This window comes from Ahaetulla prasina, chromosome 2 (genome assembly GCF_028640845.1).
Source record: "Ahaetulla prasina isolate Xishuangbanna chromosome 2, ASM2864084v1, whole genome shotgun sequence".
In the NCBI taxonomy this organism is placed as follows: Eukaryota; Metazoa; Chordata; class Lepidosauria; order Squamata; family Colubridae; genus Ahaetulla; species Ahaetulla prasina.
The window spans coordinates 156,214,477-156,238,039 of record NC_080540.1 but is presented as its reverse complement, the minus strand read 5'-3'; the positions used below and the strand labels follow the sequence as shown (position 1 = coordinate 156,238,039).

At 40.7% G+C, this 23,563-nt stretch overlaps 1 protein-coding gene across 4 annotated transcripts in view; it reads right to left on the bottom strand.

Moving 5' to 3' along the window:
- Positions 1-23,563, bottom strand: part of TIMELESS (timeless circadian regulator) — a 71,897-nt gene that overhangs the window by 26,982 nt on the left and 21,352 nt on the right. For all 4 annotated transcript variants that reach the window (XM_058171103.1, XM_058171101.1, XM_058171104.1 and 1 more), the window contains exons 4-20: positions 21,343-21,457; positions 20,904-20,966; positions 20,610-20,711; positions 19,628-19,783; positions 17,729-17,862; positions 15,292-15,379; positions 12,972-13,151; positions 11,752-11,969; positions 11,519-11,622; positions 10,806-10,975; positions 9,856-9,984; positions 8,422-8,573; positions 7,349-7,446; positions 6,707-6,830; positions 5,888-6,089; positions 3,347-3,498; positions 1,084-1,169 (exon numbers count right to left, since the gene is read on the bottom strand). In XM_058171103.1, the coding sequence (XP_058027086.1) occupies positions 1,084-1,169; positions 3,347-3,498; positions 5,888-6,089; positions 6,707-6,830; positions 7,349-7,446; positions 8,422-8,573; positions 9,856-9,984; positions 10,806-10,975; positions 11,519-11,622; positions 11,752-11,969; positions 12,972-13,151; positions 15,292-15,379; positions 17,729-17,862; positions 19,628-19,783; positions 20,610-20,711; positions 20,904-20,966; positions 21,343-21,457 (2,273 nt within the window). The remainder of the gene's footprint in view (positions 1-1,083; positions 1,170-3,346; positions 3,499-5,887; positions 6,090-6,706; positions 6,831-7,348; positions 7,447-8,421; positions 8,574-9,855; positions 9,985-10,805; positions 10,976-11,518; positions 11,623-11,751; positions 11,970-12,971; positions 13,152-15,291; positions 15,380-17,728; positions 17,863-19,627; positions 19,784-20,609; positions 20,712-20,903; positions 20,967-21,342; positions 21,458-23,563) is intronic.

Below are 23,563 nucleotides of genomic sequence, written 5' to 3'. Positions count from 1 at the left end.
AAATATGAGCACTTGGCAACTGGCACATATGTGATCCCCATTTGTTACCTTCCCAGTTGGATTCTGACAACAAAGTCAATGGGGGAAGTCAGATTCACACAATTCACTTACTAACAGCAGTGATTTGCTTAACGATTGTGGCAAAAAGATCATAAAATGGGCCAAAACTCACTTAATAACTGTGTTGCTTAGGAATGGAAATTTTGGGCTCCATTGTGGATATAAATCGAGGACCACCTGTATACACATGTGCCTAGTTATGGCTCCAATAGCCATTTGTAGCATGTATAAGGATAATCCTCTCCCTGGTTAAATGGCTTTCTGCCACTACAATAATTCTTGCTGACCAATAACCTTCAGGTTTTCTGCAATACAGCACCACTTTCAAAACTGCACTTCCCATTTTAAACACACACACATACATAAACACCCACACATTTCCTTTCCCTTATTTTCTTTACGAGAACAAAATGTGAAGGAAACTTCTCTTATAAGAGCTGCATTAACACAGCATGCTGTGACAATGCAGTCTGATGTGCCAGGATAAAAGTATCGTGCTAATGCTGCCTTGTGTTCCAATTATGAAAAGAACATTGATTTAGATAATTTATACAGTCTCCCACCTCATACAAGTGATTCTGGGAGACTTACAAGATTAAAAACAAATACACCAGAGCACCCAAACTAAACTAAACTATTAACAATCACCCACAGTATCAGAACTCACCTGCTCCTGGCTTTAGAGCAGGTTGGAATTTGAGAACCTATCAACTGAAGAAAGGCAGCTTGGGACATCAACAAAGATCTGGAAATCTCTTCCATCAGAACTTCTCTTTCATTTCAAAACTAAAACTCCAAAAGAGGAGTCAGGAATATACTGGAGGCTGTTCTGCAGTGGGCCACCAAATAAGAGTCTTCCTTATGGGACCCCAAACTTTTCTTATGAAAGTTTCAGCTCACCCCAAGCACTCAGTTACATTCTTATCAGTCACAGTACCTAAGGCCCTAAAATGAGTTTTGATCTTGCACTGCTTAACAGCTGGCTTTTCTTCTGATGTCCCCTCCTGGCAATTAGCTACCTACCTTCCACTTCTTTATACTTGTGGTAGAGTTCTTGAAGTTCCTCCTCCTCTTTTTCAGTCCAATGGGAGGCCTTGTGTGAATTAGAACTGCCAAGGAAAGAAATATCCTACTGAGAAAATTTCCCCATGAAATATTATCTAAAATTTGAACATTTCTGCAGGAAGAAAAACATTCGTAGGGTTTTTGGATTTATGTAGAACTAATGGCATCCAGCATTATTTGGTATGTGATCTAAATTTAACCTGTCCTCTGCCAGGTAGGGTTTCTTGGTGATAACCAGCACCCTGATTTGCACCCATAAGCCTATCAAGAGCCAATGCAACTTGCCAAATTATGACATTACATGGATGCGTTGAAGTGCAACCATTAGCAATAGCAATACCACTGAAGAGTTATATATTGCTTCACAGAGCTTTCCAGCCCTCTCTAAGAAGTTTACAGAGTCAGCATATAGACCCCAACAATCTGGGTCCTCCTTTGACTGACCTCGGAAAGGTGGAAGGCTGAGTCAACCTTGAACCGGTTGAGAATCGAACGGCCAAACTGCTGGCAGCTGGCAGTCAGCAGAAGTAGTCTGCAGTACTGCATTCTAACTACTGTGCCACTGCGGCTCATGGGTGCACCCATTATTATCCATGTTGCTGCCTTCTGGACTTGTTGCAGCTACTGGTGGTCTTCAAGGGCAGCTCCAGGTAGAACTGCAGAAATCCAACCAGGATGTATGTAAAGAATGTATGACTATGACGAGGGCCTCCTGATCCAAAATGAAATTATATGAAGACAACACAAATCATACATCAGCTCTGAGTGTGGGGTGTCCAGCCTGTTCTGTCCCCCCCCCAACCACAACCAAGAAGACACGCGAGCTGACTATATCTGCCAGCAATTTATTCCTACAACAGATATCAGTTCTGGCAACGAACCTGCGATTGCCTGCCAAGTTATCTCCTCAGAAGCCAACGTAGCTGCAGTTTGTTGCTGGAGCAACCAAGAGTTCAGAAATAAACAGAAATCCAGAAGCCAAATTCTTAGTCTCGAAATATTGCAGCCAAAGTTTCCAAGAATCAGTTTTTGTCCGTCACAAGAAGCTATAGAGCAGCTCCTCCTGCTTTTATACCCTGTGGGGTGTGGCTCCATGACTCAGCACTCTCTAGGCCTGCCCCACCCCTTCTTTTGTTGTTCCCGCCTCTCCTTTCTGCGATGCCTGGGATTTAACCAGGACTGATTGTCAGCAGCTGGGTCTTGAGGCGTTGCCTAGGAGGGGGAAGGTGCGGGAGAAAGAGCCTCGTCATCTCCTCCACCTGGCCTGCCTCTGGGACCTGGAGTGGAGCCAGAGAGGAAGGTCCTGCAGAGGGAAGCCCTGTCGGCTCTTCCCCCTCACTCTGAGTCACTCTCTGCCAGGAGGCCAGGCTCGGGAGCCGAACACACAACACAGCCTCACTCAGAACCAAAGGTAGAAAATCCTCAGATCCAGATACTGGGGAAGAGAGGGGAGGGAGGGCAAACCGCACAGCTACTTGATCTTACTATGATTAAGTCAAAGCCTGTTTTTTTTCTCCATCCAAACCACCACAACTTCCAGATACTGAGAAAGAACCAAGACAGCATTGGTCAGGCAGGGCAGAGGTATGTAGCCAAGTTATCATATTGATGATAACTAATCCCTTGTCAATGGATGATATCACCCAGCAGCTTCATATTCATAGGTAGATAGCCTTATCTATGAGAAGCAATTTAGTATAGTGGGTAAGGCACTGCAAATTCTAATCCTGCCTTGGGCACAAAGTCAGCTGGGTGACTTTGGGACAGGTACTGCCTCTCTCAGCCCTAGGAAGGAGGCAACAGCAAACTACTTGTGAAATCTTGCCAAGAAAAGTGTAGGGACTAGTCCAGGTAATCACCACGAATCAGGAGTGACTTGAAGGCGAGTGTGTCTTTTTTCCCCAGCTCTATTTTAGTATCCTGGATATGAGATAGCAACTCCTGGTTTTTCCTTTCCATTTTTCTTGGTCAAATCAATGGCTGGAACAAGAGCAACTTTTGTTACGACTCTTACTAGCCCCTCTAAAATGCATAACTTCCTTAAATCGGGTTCCCATGGTTTGAGAACACTGTCTAAATGGCAGGAGGTATTTCCCTCTGTTATTCAATACTTAACTTACAGACAATGCTATGGAGGTAGTAGTCCAGCATCCAGTGCAACATTTTTCAAAATGCTCCCCACCCCTAGAAATTAAGTATTAACCAAAATCCTTGTGCTCACCTTCCATCTTCCTGTAACACTGTGTAGCCTTCAGTCATTTCTCGAACCACAGCTGTGTTTTTCCAGAACAACAGTTCCATGTAGGCTTTTTTGTTGGTCGATGCCAAGGCAAAAAATTTGCCCACAATGTACTTGGCAAAGGTCACCAGCTCCTAAAATTTTCAGGCATTTTGTTTTGTTTGTTGTAAGTCCAAAAGCTCAACAGAATAAGTAGTCCTCACTTAACGTTTGCTCATTCAGTAACTATTCAAAGTTCAATAAAGGGGGTGAATAAGGGGTGCTTACCACGAGTCCTCACAGTTGCAGTCATTGCTGCATCCCCAAAGTTACATGATCCCAGTTCATTTGCTTGGCAACTGGATTATAATTAGGACATCACAGCGGTGATCCTGTGGTCATATGATTGCCATATGCAATCTTCACTGCCAGCTTCAGATAAGCAGAGTTAATAGAGTTGTAAATGCTGATAACATGATTACAGGATGTTGTGACCACCTGGGATTCACCTAACAATGGCAAGTGGGACTGCGGAAACTGCTATCAGAAGTCAGAGCAATCAGATGACATTTTGCCTTATGACCCTGTCGCTTAGCAACAGAGTCCCCAATCCCAATTATTGTTAATAACTATATTTCTACAGTTAATATTTGAAAGCATTTCATTAAAGAAAATTATTCTTTAATGAAGATGGGCAGTTCAAAAATGTGAATGATTAAATGAATAAATGAATGAATGAATGAATGAAATGTTCCCTCGCCTTCCAAGTGAAGCAGACTGCTGACTTACGTTCTGTATACATCTTTAGTTCTGCTTAGGGATATTGTATTATAGATGGGAGAAAGTAGGATGTATGTCCAAATTAAGAATACAGAAAGCTATTTTTGAAATTTGGGACACATATTTATTTATATGTTTGTGAGACTTCTGGATTAAAACTTTCAATTATTTTTCAGACATCTTTTCCACAGATGTTGCGGTCTGATTTCCATATTCAAATAAGGCTTTAAAAAAGATCTGGATGAATACTGGTTAGGAATTCTGAATTCCTAATATATCCTATCTTTCTCCACTGGAAGAAGCTTATCAGGACTTCAGGATTGTGTGTTCTGCCATTTTGCATATATTTAAAACATAGATGGTGTGCTGCAGCTTTAGAGCTGCAAATAAGCCTGTGATAGCATGATTCATGCATTTTAAGCTACAGATGAAGTCCTGAAATATCTTTTATAGTTTTTTAAAAAAGCACCCACCTGGACCTAGGCAATTTGTATTATAGGTAGTCCTTGAATTAGAACTATTCATTTAGTGACTGTTGAAAGTTACAATGGCGCTGAAAAAAGTGACTTAAGACCATTTTCCACACTGATGACTCTTGCAGCACCCCCATAGTCACGTGATCAAAATTTGGATGTTTGGCAACGGGCATATGTTTGTGATGGATGCAGTATCCCAGGGTCATGTGATCACCTTTTGCGACCCTCTGATAAGCAAAGTCAATGGGGAAGCCAGATTCACTTTAACAACCATGTTGCTAACTTAACAACTGCATCACTTAACATCTGTGGCAAGAAAGGTCATAAAATGGAGCAAAACTCACTTAACAACTGCCTTGTTTAGCAATGGAAATTTTGGGCTCAATTAGTTGAGGACTACCTGTATAAAGATCCACTCTTTGACATTGCTCAGAATGTAGTCCAGCATTTATCCATTTTAAATACGGAAGTGAGGAAATGTACCTAAAACCTGACTCTGGGAAGCTAATAATACATGGAAACAATAAACAGATACGCAAAATGGAAAAAAAAACCCTAGTATTTCACCAAACATGAATCCAACAAATCAGATAAACAGATACTACTCAGTGGGCCATTATTTCCTAATCCTCCGGGCACTGGAACATATCCAGGTCTTCAGTGCTTCATGGATCACTAGCAAAAAGACCAAAGACAAGGAGGGCCAATCGGATCTTGGAGGTTGTGGTTTTTTTTAAGAGGGCAAGCACTGCTACACAAAACACATGCAATGCAGGCAGTCCTCGACTTACAACAGTTCATTTAGTGACCATTCAAAGTTACAACGGCACTGAGAAGTGTGACTTATGACCGTTTTTCACACACATGACCTTTGTAGCATCCCCATGGTCATGTGAAATGAAAATTCAGATGCTTGGTAGTTGACTCACATTTAGGACGGCTGCAATGTCCTGGGGTCATGGGATCCCCCTTTTGCAACCTTCTGACAAGTAAAGTCAATGGGGAAGCCAGATTCGCTTAACAACCAGGTTACTAACTTATCAACGGCAGATGTTCACTTAACAACTGTGGCAAGCAAGGTCGTAAAATGGGGCAAAACTCGCTTAACAAACTTCTCACTTAACAACAGAAATTTTGGGCTCGACTGTGGTCATAAGTCGAGGACAACCTGTACATACGGATGTCTGCTCCCTTCCCTGGGTTGTAGCTGACTGTTTTAATCTTACACTTCAAATCTATTCTCTCACCAATTTCATAACCAACCGCACACATCTCTGTTCCACCTCACCTTATAAGCTCCAGCGGCAGGGTCACTGAGGAGGCGGTTGAAAAGGCAGAAGACCGAAAGCTGAAAAAGTAAGGCTTCCATCTTGAGGTCATAGGCAATGCGGTGCAACATCTTGACCACGCAGTGATTAGTATGGGGGCTGTTCTGCTGGTAATTTCTGAACAGCAGGAAGTAGGCCTTGACGACATTCGCACTAGCAAACCTGCACCACAGGATACAGACATGAAGGCATGTTCTGGGAAACAGCAGGGGAAGATTACTTGCGCACGCAGGCTGGAACTCAGAACATCAAGGGAATAATAACATTCAGCTTCTTCAGTATTTTCAGATGCATCAATTACTGTTTCTAGCAGTCAACTAACACTGCTTATGTAAGTTATGACAAACCAGGAAAACAGAACTCATGACCTGGTTTTGAAGTTCCAACTATTGAGCCCCCTCCAGGGTCACATGATTGAACGTAAGTGCTTGGCAACACGGCCTCAGGTGGGGTCATTTGCAGCGTCCCATGGTCATACGACCAAGCTGTACAATAGTTTTTTGCCAAAACCCGAAACTCGCTTACAGTTTTTGGCAAAACCGCACTCGCAGAGAAACACTGCTTTGCTTAATGATCACAGTGTTTGCTTTACAACTGTGGCATTCACTTAATGACCACCACAAAAAAAAGATCACAACATATGACTGTAATGGGCAGACTCCATTATGGCCATTTGTCAAGGATTACTTTTATTATGGGTAGGGTAGGAATGCATGGAAAAATTTTTGACATCTGAAATACTCCTTGCACAAAGATAAATAGACTGAGAGAAAACTTACCGTTTCACATAATCCAGGAAGCTGAACTCTTTTTCAGATACCTGCACAGATGCCAATTCTTCCTCAGCAGCTTCCTCATCCTCAGCAGCCTCCTCAGAGTCATCTGGGTCAGTTGCTGCCTGCCCTGAATACATGCAGGAGGTTTAAAGGAAAATGTCATTAATCCATCTCAGAAACACAGAAATTTTGCCTGAGAAAATGTGTATCTATGCATACATGCTTGATGATATACTGTTGATATAGAAATATGAGAAATGCCACCTTAGGGATCTGTATAGTGTTGTGCTGCTGTTTAAAAAAGCCAGAAAAAGACCAAGATACCCTAAACTGTTGAAAGAATCCATGAAGGGCAGGCGTTAGAGGAAGTCTTGGCCATAGCACTAGCAAAAGCACTTAGACTTATATACTGCTTCACAGTGCTTTACAGCCTTCTCTAAGCGGTTTACAGAGTCAGAATATTGCCCCCAACAATCTGGGTCCTCATTTTACCGACAGATGGAAGGCTGAGTCAACCTTGGGCTGGTGAGGATCAAATTCCTGGCAGTGGGCAGAATCAGCCTGCAATACTGCATTCTAACCACTGTGCCACTACGGCTCTTTCAAGTCTTAGTCTTGGGGAAGCTGCGTAGGGAATATACTCACGAGGGAGATTGGCAAATAAGATTTGCTTCAGCAGCTCCATTTCTTCAACGGGATCAACAGTGGATGATCCAAACACGTCTCCTTCAGGCCACACCTCCCTTACGAAGCAGAAGAAAGGAAGTTTAGCTAAATGCAGGAGATAGATAAATTTCCCTTCTCCTCAGCATGAAGCACTGCAGAAAATATAACTGATTTGGAGGTGTGTGTATAAATCTCAAGTGGATACTATTGAGAAATGCAACATGTTATAAAGAAGTGGCTTCTGATCTTCTTAACTGCAATTATCAGTACATTTATATTTTACCCTCTGTTCCTAAAGTTATATCTTAACTTCTTTTCATAATCTATTCTTTCAAATAGTCAAATCTGTAAATCATAAATTCATGTTTCTCTTTTTTTCTAAGCAAAACAAGTCCATAAAGGTTTTCCACTCACTGATCAATTTAGTAGTTGTTCTTTCTTTAAACAAACATTAATTTTGCCACTTCTGCTAGTTCTGTCATTTTCTCCAACCATTCCTCTATTACAGTATTTCAAAATCTTTCCATTTTTGCAGATAAAGTTTCAAATTTCAACGAAGGTTTACACATTTTTAGCAATTATATGTACATCATTTGTACAAATTTCAGCTTCAAATTCTATCTCCTGCTCAATTTTCCTAATGTCTACCTTAAATCTTTCATTTAACTGTGCATATAAAAACCATTGAAAATTGCTCTCTTGATTTCATCTTATTATAATAGTCTTGTTCGTTAAATAAGACTGTTAACCAGATTTTTACTTTTTTTAAAAAAGTCTTAGGTTGATGTTTTGAAGAACTATAAAGTTGGAAGGGTTCATTTGAGACCATTGAGGGCCTCCTCAGTGCAGGAATTCAGAAGATTCGCTTATGTGTTGATGAGCAGATTCCACTATCCAATCATTGTCCTTCTAGTTCCATTTCCAACTGCTGGAGAGCAATTACCTGGCTGAATCAGGATAAGATATTGCTCTGAACTGTGGCATACAGACCTGCAGTTTTTATCTGAAAGCTAAAAAGACACCCAGATGCATCTTTAAAGTTGCTCCCTTACCTTGCTGAGCGCAAGAGTGAGAGTGCTTCTGGTGCCTGGCCAGTTAATAAGCTGTCCTGGATCCGTGTCATGGCTTCAGCTCGCTGCTCCTCTAACGGAACTTCTGATGCGGCATCAAAAGGAATGACATCATCTGGAGGAGACTCAAAACCCTGGCAAGAAAACATATTGGATAAGATGCCTGCGAAAGCAAGTTTCTTTTTTTTTTCTCCCAAAAGAAAGAAATTCCAGCATGAAATGTTATAGATCCAATCAAAAGATTCTGCATTTTCCTACAGTCAACAAATGAATTTCAGGTAACTAAAGCAAGTTTTATGCATGTGTAAATTAATCAAGGGTAAGCTGGAATGGCATGAAAATCCACAGGAATGACTTGAAAAGGATGGAAAAGGCAATAGCAAGAACCATCGTTCCTTCTAGTCTACTTTTATGAAGTCTTGGGAAATAGCACTAACCTGTAATTATTAGGAAGAACCATTTTTAAAAATCCATTTGTTGTCCCAAAATGTCAAACTGGGCTCAGAGGATAAAAAGATGGGAAGAAAACCCTGGCATTGAAAGCAGTGTAGCAGCAGGTTGCTAGAATGTATGTAAACAAAAGGAATAATACCTCCACTTACCATCCCCTCGCTTTAGAGAAAGGGGAGAAGGAAGAAAAGTGCTATTGATCTAGTGCTCATATTCCTTCTACAAAGGTTGGTCTGGAAACAAAATAACAGCACAACAGCAAAAAACTATAAAGATATCCAGGAGAGCTCTTCTTTTCTTTGCAAGGGTTGTGTGCAATTGAAGATGTTTTTGTCTCCCAAAGATGTCACAATGGGTCTTTTTTCTATACCTCACTTACAAAGAGTTCATACAAAGGTTTGTATGACTTTTAGGGAAAGGGCCATAGCTCAGCCACAGAATATTTGTGTTTTGTATGTAGAATAGAATTTTATTGGCCAAGTGTGATTGGACACACAAGGAATTTGTCTTGGTGCATATGCTCTCAGTGTACATAAAAGAAAAGATATGTTCATCAAGGTACGACATTTACAACACAATTGATGGTCAATATATCAATATAAATCATAAGGATTGCCAGCAACAAGTTATAGTCATACAGTCATAAGTGGAAAGAGATTGGTGATGGGAACTATGAAACGATTAATAGTAGTGCAGATTCAGTAAATAGTCTGACAGTGTTGATAGAAGATAATAGGTTCCAGTTCTGGCACCTCCAGGTAGAAGACTCTTCTCTGAAAACCTAGCCTTTGCAAATCACCTCAAGAAGTGTCCAGCTGACACCTTCTGCAAGTTGAATCCTATCTTGTTTTACAAGACAACATGCCAAAAAGGAGGACTTCTGCTCATTGGGAGCAAGATGGAATGCAGAGGTCCTGACATCTGCACTTTGAAGAGCCAACTTCCTGCCATCTAGATTAATCTTACCTTTATGCACTTATCAATTTGCTCCACCAGCTTTGGCCACACCTCCTCCAGCTCTTCAGGAGTTTGGGGTTGCACACCAGGCCCAGCAGATTGAGCTTTGGACTTCTTTTTCCTCCCGTATTTCTTGTTCTGCAGCAAAACAAAACAATTTCTGAATCGTGCTTTGAGAAAAGAGAATAGAGATATACGACTTATTTGCCGTGTTGATTGGGGTCACTGAGAACTTTACTTCAGTAGCATCTAGAGGGCCAAAGATCCTCCAGCGTTACTCTAGATTACAGATAGATTCAAACTCAGCCTTTCTATATGGCATTGGCTAAGCTGCTCCCTCAAAGATCAACCTGCCCCAGTCAGGTCCCTTAGGAAAGAAAGACCCTCAATTCCATTTAGGTGAAGGGATAGATTCTTTTACTAAAGGTTGCTGGCTGTCAGGCTAAAACTAAGGTTCTTGTGCAAAAGGTTACAGATTTTTTCCCTTCATCTCAGCCCTCCCCCTTGATCAGTTTGTCTTCATCCAACGAGGAGCCAGCCGCATATGTGTTTTGAGAATTGCTGAGATGTTTGGGGCAATCGGCATTCCATTCTCAGGATGTGTCGCCTAAGATTGGAACAAACTGGATCCAGTGCTTTCCTGATCTTCCTCCAGCTGTCATTCTCCCCCTCCCTATTTCCCATCACATCCCAATACAAGTTTATTGGCCATTTGTCCCCCTCTCCCCTTTTTCCTAAACTTTGATGGCAGGATGCTGGCAAGGCGCTAAGCCGAAGATGGCAGAACTGATACCAACCACTTATGGGGAGTATACTAATGAAGAAAAGAAGCAGTTAGCTTCTTGAAGAAAAAGTCTGCTAATAGGGAAAAGAATAAATATATACATTGACCAAAAGGTTCTTAAAGAAATAATTGGAAATTCAAAGGAAAGAAACTCAATCCCCATGCCCCAAAATACCTGGACCATTAGGTTTTTTCTCCCTTTGCAAAATTTCTCCAGCATCTTCAAGTAAAGATGAGTTGTTTCCACCAGATCTCTCAGAAATGACCTGGGTTGTTTTTTCTCATCAAACTTACGGAAAAGAGTGAGGAACAGCTCTCGATATTCCATCACATAGAAAATGTTATCTAGAGGAAAGAAGTGCTTGTCATTAGTTTCATCCAAGCAAAACCAGCATTCCCTAAATAATGGTGAGGGGAAGTAATAATAAAGTGGGTAAGATTCCGCTCCCCCCCACCAGTGTAGTTTAATTTTGGGAGCTGAAAGGCTACTGTTGCTTTTCTTTTGATTCTCTATTCGCACAGCAAATAAACTTTTAAATGTATATGCTGAGGAAATTATTAAATCTGATAAGAAAAACATGGAGGCTCCTAGGGGTACAAAGTTCAGTGATAGAGAACAGAGTATACGTTCAGAAGACTACAACTTCAAATATAATATCAGCAGGGAATGGCTAGAAAACTCCTATTTAAAATGCTTCAACTAAGTTGCCCATTCATGATAAGAGTTCTGGACTAGCCAGATTATCTATAAGCCTATCCCTCCAAGCAAATGTACTTCTGAGCCTTTCTCCGAGAATAGGTACAGATTACAATTGGTTTCTACTTCAAGCAGAAAACCTAGAAAGTTATCCCAAGAAATAACTTCATATATAATGAAAAAAACTTCACTTTTAAGGACGTGGCTGCTGTTGCGCACAGCTTCTTCCTGGGAACGGTCCATTTCATGCATAGTCATCAGCAGTTCTTGGTAAGCCTTGAGAGCCAGATGCATCCTGAGAGACAAGGAAAAGAAGTTGAGAAGCAGGAATTCCTCTGACTTTGCATAGGAAGGTGAGATAAATGGCATTATTTAAAACTGCCCAGGCAAAAAAAGAAAAAAACTACTCCATATGTCCTCTCACCTTTTAGACCAAGAGGTGATATCCTTCTTATCTACGATGCTCATTTCATAGTAGTTGGTCAGACTCCTTTCAATGAAATGGAAGGTCCGAACACCAACCGTCTCAGAAACCAGCTGAGGCTGGAAAGAAGAGGCCCGGTTGAAGGCCATGAAAAAGGCCATAGCCCATAAGTAATATGTCTCATCATGCTGTTGGGCCTTTTCCCTGAGCAAGTGATCCTGGGGAAAGAAAGAAAGAAAGAGAGTGTCCAAGTCCACCTATCATCTCATATGTAGCCTCTGGTTTTTTTTGCTCCCTATCAGATGCATTCAGTTCTAGAATACAAGCAGATCTGATGGCCAAGACAATTAAAAACCCTAAAATGCAAACAATGGAGATTAAACAGGCATAAAACAACATTTAAGCACTTAGAACAGTGACAGGACAGCAGTCTGGAGCCCTGGTGGCACAGTGGTTAGAATGCAGTATTGGAGGCTAATTTTGCCCACCGCCAGGAGTTCAATTCTCACCGGCTCAAAGTTGATTTAGCCTTGCATCCTTCTGAGGTCAGTAAAATGGGGACCCAGATTGTTGGGGGCAATGTGCTGACTCAGCAAACCACTTAGAGAGGGCTGTAAAACACTATGAAGTGGTGTATAAGTGCTTTTGCTATTGCTACAAATGAATTTGAGCCAATTTAATCACATATTCCCTCAACAGTTGTAAAAGGAATGGCAGAATTGGGGGGGAAATATTTGGTGTCCTTCTAAGAGAGAGAATTTTTCATAGGAGAGAAATTTACAACTGGGCAAGAAATTCCCCAAACCTATCTCCAAAGATGGCAGAACATATAACAGCCTTAGATGTTGAATATAATATAAAATGGAAGAGATCCATCAAATATACCTTTATATTTAAAGTTAAATGTATCTTTAACTTTAAAGGGAATAACCTACATTTTAATAGCATCCAAGAACTTTCCACTGTGGCTAAGGAGCAATAATATTCTTATTCTTCCTTTTGACACAAGAGGAGGAACAAGAATCACTGAAGTGCAAAAAAATTGACTTCTAATATCTCCCACCTGGGTGCAAATTGGCTCAGTGAAGCCACCCTAATCCCAATGAATCTAATTGCTGCCCTGTCCTATAAACAAGGGCCGTAGATGGCTAAGATGTCTCTCTCTTCTCTTTTATGGTACCCTGCAATTGGCCAACTCCACACCTGAAATTCCTTCTCACCTTGACCAGGTACATGAGACGATTGTAGCAGTTTTCCAAGAACTCCACACAGAACTCCTGGAGGAAGCGCCGCACATTTAGGGCAGACCGGCGAGGAGGTCCTTCACCATCACTGGCGAGCTGCTGCCTTTTTGGCACCCGGCGGACCTCCTTGCCTAGATCATGGCTGTAGTTCTTCACCTGTCCAGGAATGGGGAAGAATACGAGTAAGATAGAAGGAAGGGGGAATGTAGATTCAACGTCTTGCATCTTAATTCCAATAGTACCAGATGGAAATGTCTATGGAGATTCTCAGTCATCCAGGTCATGACTGTCCCAAAGGTAGTTTTTCAAGAGGATAACAAACCAATCAGGACAAGATTCAGCAGTCCATCTACATTTAAAAGACGAAGGCCACTCTTTTGAAGACTGCAAAGTCCACATTTTGGACAGAGAGGACCACTGATTTGAAAGAGGGGCAAAGAGGCCATCTATGTCAAATTTGAACAGCCCTCTCTCAACAGAGGGGGAGGGATATGACATCACTTATCTCCCGTCTACAACACAGTCCTTTCTACAGTTCCAAGAAGGCTCCACACCCATTTGGATCACTCAGTAACCCTGAGGACATAGTTAAACCTCCAGATGGCCTTAATGACTTTATAAAAGAATGTAAATGACCAGCTTTCTGCAAGGAGTATAAATCCTTCCATTCCTCACCATCCAGTCAGAGCAGAAGAAGCTTCTTGGATAAGAAGTGAAACATCTTCAAAAAAAACCCAGAAACTCCAGTTGCCTCTTGAAAAAGCATCTTTGGGACTACCAGATGGAAAACTTACCACAGCTATATTGTTTCAGCAAAAAAAATTTGATTTCTTAATAAAATGAAGATATAATATTAGACAAGCTTGGCATTTATATTGTTTTTCAAGTTATCATCTTCAGTGAGTATGCAACATATATAAACATCATTAATCAGAATATTTTCTAATGCACATTACAGTTTCTGTAAAAATTAGAAGTGGCTCAGGGGCTAGGATGTTGAGCTTGTCTATCGAAAGATCGGCAGCTCGGCGGTTCGAATCCCTAGTGCTGCCGTGTAACGGGGTGAGCTCCTGTTACTTGTCCTAGCTTCTGCCAACCTAGCAGTTTCAAAAGCACGTAAAAATGCAAGTAGAAAAAATAGGGACCACCTTTGGTGGGAAGGTAACAGCACTGGCGTTGAGTCATGCTGGCCACATGACCACGGAGACGTCTTCGGAAAACACTGGCTCTTCGGCTTTGAAACGGAGATGAGCACCGCCCCCTAGAGTCGGCAACGACTAGCACGTATGTGCGAGGGGAACCTTTACCTTTTTTAGAGGGTCTAATCCAGCCACCCCCAACCTTTTGGGTGCCAGGGACCAGTTCCATGGAGAGAGGTTATTCTATGGAAAAACTGGGGGGAAGGCATGTTTTGCATGCTGCCTGGATCCCATATTTGTGCAGAAGGGGCTTCACTCATTTGTGCTGCCCTGTTCCTAGTGGCCTGCACCTTGGTGGTTGAGAACCCCTGGTCTAATCTAAACTTACATGGTCTGCTTTGCCTGGAAATATGGTGGATGATGGTGCAATTACTTCTTTACAATTATGGACTGACCTAGATTATAATTTGGCAGCTTTATAAGATAGAGAAAAGAAGCTCTGAAACTTGACCTCAACCAATTGATATGCTAAGAAAACTGGAAGCCAACTTATGAAAAAGGAATGAGCTGCTTGGGGGCCTGTGCTGGTGGAGGAAGTCCAACACTGGCCAGGAATTTCTGAAGGCATAAATGATGACAGAGGGGACTAGGAAACCCAATAGCTATAGTCGTCTTTTATTAAAACTTTCAATGAGAGTTATTGTGAAAAAGCTTTAAACAGACAAAGTTGAGGACAAATTAGGGGCCTCTGGTGGCTCAACGGACTAAGTCTGTCTGTTATTCACACAGCTGCTTGCAATTACTGCAAGTTCAAGTCCCACCAGGCCCAAGGTTGACTCAGCCTTCCATCCTTTATAAGGTAGGTAAAATGAGGACCCAGATTGTTGGGGGCAATTAAGTTGACTTTGTATATAATATACAAATGGATGAAGACTATTGCTTAAAACATTGTAAGCCACCCTGAGTCTTCGGAGAAGGGCGGGATATAAATTCAAATAAAATAAAAAATTAAAATTAAAGAACCAGTCCTGTAAGTGCAGAAAGTAGCGTCATGCTTTGAAGAAACACCCTCAACATCACACAGATTTGCAGACGCTGCACCCTGAAAAAAAAGTCACCCTCTCCAGATTTGCACATAGTAGCTTGAAGTGACTTACGTTGTGTAGCCCCTTGTGCATCACCACATCTCTGTCCCCAATAGCTTTCAAGCCCTGAATAACATAACAGCCACCAAAGCGAGAGTGTCTAAGGGAAAACAAAATAGGTAAAAGTGTGACTTTCATACGTAAATAAGATCCAAAATCATTCAACAAGGAGTTCTAAGCTGATTCATTCAGTTCAAATCCAATACAATAGTTTTGTATTTTTTAAGATTTCAGAGAATCAATTAGAACAGACTCTTTTACCAAAATACCACCTTTTCAACAAGAGGAGGCAGAAACTGACTTTAGAGAAGGCCAGACTACTTCTGGCTAACCTACCTAGAGTTGTCTATTTTGATAGCAGCTGTTTTGCTCTTATCCAGGCAATAACTATATTCAATTCCCTCTGTCCATTTCTGTCTCTTAAACATTGTCCAGTGGAGCATGCATGCAAACCAACTGAAAAAGTGCTGGACTTCATTCTTGCAAGATTCCTTTTCTCCTTCTCATTCTATCACCGGTATTGAAAGAGTCATTCATGTGTTCTGGCGGAATTAATGAGGTGATAACGATATACTTAATCAGCTAGTAATTTCTGGTCTGTGGGCTACTGCTCTCAACATAAACCTGTGGAATTTACAAATGTCTATCTAAAACTTCCTTGAATAGTACGGAAAGCTCAAAATGGTTCAGACTCTTTATGGTTCAGACTCTTTCTTTCTTTCCCTCTTCTTCCATTTCTCTATCACCCAAATTTTAAACTTCTTGATAAACCAGTGGTTCTTAGTCTGTGGTCCATGGATTCATTGGGGGCCATTACAGAGAGTCCCTGAAGACGTGAAGAAATTTTATGATTTAAATATTGAGTTAAGTCTTGGTGAGCTATGGCCATGCTCTGTGGTCACAAAAGCTATTTAAAATGGGTCCCTGGTGAAGAAAAGGTTGAGAACTATTGTGATAAACAATCTCTCTTCAGCAAATGGGAAGATGGAATATTGTACAAGATTAGAAACTTAGCTCCTGTGGGACATCTATTCTACTGAATATATTCTTCAGAAGAAGCAGTCCCAAGTGCTAACTCGATTTCACATTAGTGTGCTAATTTATGAATCATGACATCAACCATTTATGAAGACTGATACTTATCTATTTATTTCAAATCAAAGATCTCAATAATAAATACAACTTTTTTTCAAATATAATTGATTCTCCTGAAATCTTAATGCATACAAAAATAGGACTTTGGATCTAACTGAATGAATCAGTTTAGAACTTCCTTGTTGAATAAAAAATAATTTTGAATATTATTTGGGAAAGTCATCAAAAATAGACTGTAAAAATAAATTACAAAAAAATTAATGTAAAAAAATAATTAGTGACAGCAGCTGTTCTAGATTAAATTTATGAACCATGACATTCTGACTCTGGCCGAAGCCAGAGGACTAAAAAGTTACACAGGCTAAAGAGCCATCTTTTGTAATGGAAGGTATAATTCACACTCCTTTAAACTGCACTGAAACAATTAAAGACTTTCTAAATTGTGCAAGGGGATTTTAATCAAATCAACACATATTTTCATCTTTAATGATAATGGCCACTTATTTTGATTTAAGGACTTATTAGAAAGTGGAAAAATTGCACAATTTCAATAACTAATACTAGTGCTGCTTTCTATGCAATTTTCCCAGTTTTCTCAAAGCTTGCAATATTTTCTTTGATGTTGTTTGATTTTCAGTGGTCACTGCTATGTTTAAAAAGATGTGTTGTTGTTTGCAGAGCTTGAGCAGGAGGTTTATACACCATAAAACAAAGGGCCTCAGAATCTGAATTAAGTAAGGGCTCTTTTCCCTCTTTAAGGGCTGCTCCTTTTGGAGTGGGGAGTGGGTTATAGTAACAAATGTTACAACTTTACAACGTTTGTAACACACTTGTTGCCTCCTTAGCAATACATATTTTTGTGAGCCTGTTCATTCAAGGACCGACGGATAGAACAATAAAATACACAATGACAAACCTATTATTATACTTCTGTTTACACTCCTTTCATTTTTCTTCCTTTTTATTATTGTAAGCTGCCTAGAGTAGCCCCATGGTGAGATAGGTGGCAAATAAATTTGAAAAAAAACCCAAAACCAAACAGGTATAAGGAGGGTGCCCCAAATAGATTTGAAGCATCCCTGCCTGTTTAGGATCTGAATATTGTATGAGAAACCATGGCTGGGATTGTAGTAAAATTATCTTTGCAGGAAAGAAGTGTTTTTTGGAAGGTTGCCCAGCCTAGAGATAGCATTTACAAGGAAAGGGAATGGGCTTCCTTTGTTAAAGGTTACAGGCTCAGTTCTTGACTTTTAAACAATGGCACAATAAGGAACAGAGAGGATCCTTTTTTTTTCTCAAAATCATCCTCAGTGACTTTGGCTGAGAAAGCCCAGTGGGAAACCTCCAAGCTCACCTGCTACTTCGCTGGAATACGCGAGTCTTCTTCTCAGCCTGTTCCTTCTGCCTCAAGACTTCCAGTTCTGCCACATCTATGCTCTGTTCCTTGGCTGAACGAGTCTGCCCTGTGGCTGCCAGCAGCTCTGGATTCTATTGGGAACAATTTTCTTCCAGCAAAGCAAGCAGTGTTTGTTCCCTCCCTTCCCTTAAATCAGTGGTTCTCAACCTTTATAGTGCTGGACCCTTTAATACAATTCCCCACGATGTGGCGACCCCTTTAATACAATTCCCCACGATGTGGTGACTCCAACCATAACATTATTTTCGTTTTGAATTTATTGTGCCTGAAGCCATATTGGCTAGCGATCTGAACTGCTTGCAATTGCCTTGAGGACGGAGGCATTAAAGCGGAGACTCCTCCCCTATTAAGTTTTATCACGCCTGAAGCCAGATTAGGCTAGCGATTGGGAGTGATTGCAGCTGGCTTGAGAGGGAGACATCAGAGCAAAGATTTTTCTCTTTTTTAATTCATCACGCCTGAAACCGAATTCGGCTAGTGATCTGAAGAGCCTGCAGCTGGCTTGTGGAGTCAACCATTGGAGCACAATCCTTCGACTCGCAAGTATACTTCCCATTTCCGATGGTCTTAGGTGACCCCTGGCAAATCGTCATTCGACCCCCAATGGGGTCCCGACCCACAGGTTGAGAACCGCTGCCTTAAATGCATGTACCCCAGCAGAAAGCAAGACAACAGTGGTTGCACTAGATAAGGAAGCTTTGTCTCCCCACAACAGTGAAACTTTAAATGTTAATTAAATGTTTAGTTAACATTAAATTAAATTAGATTAAATGTTAATTTAAAAATGTTAATGACAATAGCTGTTCTAACGAGCCACAATATTCTGACTCTGACAGAGGCCAGCCAGAACCAATAACATGGGCTAAAGAATCATTTTTTCTAATAAAAAGTAGAACTATTGATCTTGTTGACAGTCCAACCATCTCTCAACCGCCTTTGCCCTCTTCCACTTTCTGAAGCTATAAAGGTAAAAAAATAAAGATGTCTCTGTGGGTTTTACCCTGCTAGTCATGACTGACCTTCAGGGGTAATATTCACCTCCATTTCTTAAAGCCAGTGTTGTCCGAAAACATTTCTGTGGTCATGTGGCTGGAATGACATCACCACAGCACAGAGCATGTGGTGAAACATGGAACGCTGTTACCTTCCTGGGTGCTTATATGTGGAACCTACTCATCTATTTGCATTTGCATGCTTTGAAATTGGTTGGCAAGAGCTGGGACAAATGACGGTGGCTCACTCCATTTTGCAACATTCAAATTGCAGAGCCATAGATCTTTAACGGCAAGGGTCCCTAACCCCTGGGCCACGGCCCACTATTGGGCCATGGTCTATTTGGAACCGGGCTGCACAAGTGGCAGGCCAGCGCGCGCACATGCGGCACAGCTCAACATGCACAAACAGTGGGCAAGCATGCATATGTACACACGCAACTCAACTTGTGCAAGTGGCGGGCTGGCATGTGTGCAAAAGCCTGCGGAGCTCAGCTTGCAGAAGTTGAGCTGCATACGCCTGCGCACCAGCCCACCACTCGCATAAGTTGAGCTGCACACGCATGTACATTCCAGCCTGTTGGTCACGCAGCCTGGTCCTCCCCCCTGCCAGCCAGGCCGCCAAGCCACAATGGTTGGAAACTGCTAGTCTAAGATTCAATGTCTAAGCCACTGAGCCAACATATCCCCTTCTGAAGCTATAAAAAAAATTCAAAATTCCTGGAAATCTCTTTGAAGTTCCAACCTAGAAACACTGTATCCTTTGCTTTTTTCCTGCTACCTGCAGATATTTCCCATCCTATCCCAGCCTTCATTTCTGGTCCGAACAGACTTGCTTGCTTACCTGGTCACGGAACATAAGAGAGATTATCTCCAGCACGTGCAGACTCCACTGCTGTTCACTCGGGGAGCTAGCCAAGAATTTGAGCAAATCATCCATCCCGCTGATATGCATAGCCCAGAGCACCCGGTCATGGATGTTGGCATCATCGTCAATGTTCTATGGGAGTGATCAGATGGGATTAACCATTAGAATACAGGTAGTCCTCAGGTTATGACCACAACTGAGCCCTAAATTTATGTTGCTACGTGAAACACTTGTTAAGTGAGTTTTGCCCCATTTTACGACTTTCCTTGCCACAGTTGCTAAGTGAATCATCGCACACATTTAGTATGACATGGTTGTTAAGTAAATCTGGCTTCCCCATTGACCTTGCTTGTCAGGAGGTTGCAAAAGGTGAACATATGACCCCAGGACACTGCAATTCATTAAGCTTATGGCATTCCCAACCCCTAGAAGAAACACAAGAGTTATTCAGCAATACTGCAGGGAGTTGTTGAGATAATGCAGATGAAACACTGAATAAGAAACTCCCAATTATCTGAATGTCGTCAACATCACTGTCAGTCCTGCCCTGACTTCTGCCCTTGCTAGTTCATATTGTCCAATTACATTTGAATACATTGTTTTGGGAACTGTCCCTTCAATGGTGGGCTGGTTGGTGAGCCATTCCCTTCCATTCCCAGGTTTTTGATCTTGAGATGGTGTTTCTGGAAGGTACGATGAGTACTTAGCCTTCCCCCCTCCCGACCGGCTCCTTCCCCCTCTACTTCATGGCAGACTGGAAGCTAGCAAATGTGAAGCTCAAGAGAATGATGGAAGTCCTGACTATCACCTACAACAGCACCAGCTAGTATAACTCAATGAGTGAGGGATTTGGGGTTCCCAGGTTCCTCTTATCTGCAGATATATACTTGTATTTTCACTCCAGTCATCAATGAAGGCTGGCATTTGCCAACACAATGCCAGCCTTTCACTCCAATACCTTCTCTTCATCAGGATCAGCTGGCACATGCAACACATTGCGCACCAGAAGCAAGATGCGCTCAATTAATAGGTTATCTTCTTCCTGGCGCTGCTCCCAGTCCTAAAATGAGAAAGAAGAGATCATAGGAAACACACGTATTGGGAGCACATGAAAGAGATAAACTCAGGGAGGAGACTGTTGTCTTCACTGCTCCCACCCCAGTCTTGATCGACAAAATCTTCTTTCACAATCCTTTCTTGACCTCAAGCCACCTCCCTTTTGACCTGGGAAATGTGTCCAAATGAAACTCACCAGCTGCAACAGTTCATACAACTTCTCACTTAACAGTCCAAAGACCTTATCATTGGCAAATGCCTAAAAAGAATGGAGAAAGAAAAAGAATGTACTGCATTAGGTTCCCGTGAAGACAGAGCAACATCCCCACCCTCAAAGCAAGCTACAAAAACTTAGTATGGAAACTACAATCTGCTTCTTCCCTTTATTTGACTTTAAGTTTATTTTTTTTAAAAACTTCAACCCTTTGCTGTTCTTCAAATTAGCTGCAATCTCAGAAGCTACAATTCTTCTTTCCTTCAAAGATCTTCAATTTAAACACAGCAAAACTTATTGTAAAAAGCTTCAAGTGTAATTACAAAGAGCACTGCGGCTCAGAAAAGCAGGGTCTTATTTCCTCACACTCCTGTAATCCCGAAAACAATGGAACAGGGACTAGAGAAGACCTCCCACTCACTTCTTTATAACCCTGCAGGTAAGAGACAATCTGTAGGAAGTGATGGCGGAGGTTAATGTCCTGAGGAATTTTTCCAAAGCAGAGGATAGCTGGTTGAGTTAAATTCACCATTAACCTAGGAAAATAAGATACAGAAACTTTGTAAATGATTGTAATACAAAGCCAATTTAACTGTGTTGTCATTAAATTGCTTCATTATTAAAACACTTCACAAATATCTTAAAGCTATGCTAATTTCCCACTGATAAATTTAAGCAATGAATACATTTCTACAACGGTATATTAGTCCTTAGCTAATTCATTGGGATGGCTTCCTCAGTATTTTGTTTTTTGTCAGTATTTTTCAGTAGTGAGTTGCTAATTGCCACCCATGTTATACACGGTTCCAGTTCAGGATTTGGTTCAGTTTTAAATTTAAGTGGATAATGGCTTAATCCAGACTGGGATCATCATGTGTGACAAGAATGGGATTTAAAAATAATCTGGAGATTCTTTCTTTAAACCCATACTATATTGGCATGGTAAAGGGTTTAATTTTCTAAATAGGCTAGACTTCTTATTTTTCATTTTAACATCCAATCTAGATTGCCTTCCCCTCCAGAGATAATAAAAATGAGCATGGCAGCTGCATTGTACACATTTTAAAATTTGGTTCTTTAAAGGATATTAGTTCCTCCCCCCAGGACAACTAAAGTAGTCTCCCTCTATAGCTATACCATATCCTGGCCTAGATTTAGATTAAATTAATGTATAATTAGTTTTAATCAAAAACAAGAGTATTTTTTCAAGGCAGGAGATATCGAATTGATACTGAATTGAAAGCAAAAGATTTTCTTTTTAATGTATTGAAAGTGGATGTAGAAACAGTGGATAAAAGTCTTCAAGAGAAACAGAGTGGGGAAGCTGAAACTGCACCTGTGATATCAGTCCCTCAAGAACAATCTCAGGAACAAAGAGTGACAAGGGGAGCTATTAGGCGTAAGGAGATGGAGGAACGACTTCAAAGACAAGAACGGGATTCTACTACTGAAGCTGTGGGAGGAGCCAAGCCGAAGAGTGAGGGTCTTCAGCTAATTGCTCAGAAGCTTCAAGAGGCCAGAGATGGCAAATAAATTTTTGACATGGAATGTTAATGGTTTAAATTCAGCACAGAAAAGAAGAAAAATATTCCATTATTTGAAACAATTTAAAAATGATGTGATATGTTTGCAAGAGACACATATAAAATTATCAGATCAGAAATATTTGATTAATTCAAATTAGGTAAACATTTTGTTTCTTCTGCTCGAATAAGAAAAATGGTATAGTTATATATTTGAAGAAAAATATATCAAGTAAATTAATTGAAACGGACATTCAAGGAAGATATATTGCTATTGAATTGATTTTAGAAGGAAAAGACACTTGTGATTGGCATATATGCACCTAATCAACAACAAGAAAAATTTTATAAATTGTTACATGAAAAATTGACTTTTGGGACTATAAAACATTTATTATATTAGGGATTGGAATGGTGTAATGGACATTAGAAAAGATAAAAGAACTCTTTCTAAGAAAATTCCTATGCATGCAAAATTGCCTAAATCTTTTTGATTTGATGGAAGATTTTGAGTTGAAAGATATATGGAGAAGGCAGAATTTTGATGATAGAGATTATACTTATTTTTCGGATAGGCATCAATCTTTTCACGTATTGATTTTATATTAATTACCAATGACTTGCTTTCTAGGGTTAGGAAAACAAAGATATTTCCAAGGTGTTTAACTGATCATAGTCCGGTATGGATGGAGTTGCAATATGAAGGTGGAAGAAGATCATGGAGAATAAATGAAAATTTGTTTAGATATGAGGATAATGTAAATCAATGTAAAAACAAATGAAAGAATTTTTGATTATAATTTGGGAAAGGAACTTGATAGAAATGGTGTGGGACGCGAGCAAGGCCTTTATGAGAGGAAACTTGATATATATTAATAGTAGACAGAGGAGAAAACTACAAAAACAGCGAGGGATTTAGAAGAGGAAATTCAGAGGAAACAACAATTATTGGTATATAATCCACATGATTTAAAAACTACTGAGGCGATAAAGATATTACAGAGTCAATTTAATATGTTAATGGCAGATCAGGTGGCAACCAATATACAATATGCTAAACATAATACTTTTGTAATGCCAATAAATCAGGAGGTGGTTGGCTTATATGTTAAGGAAAAG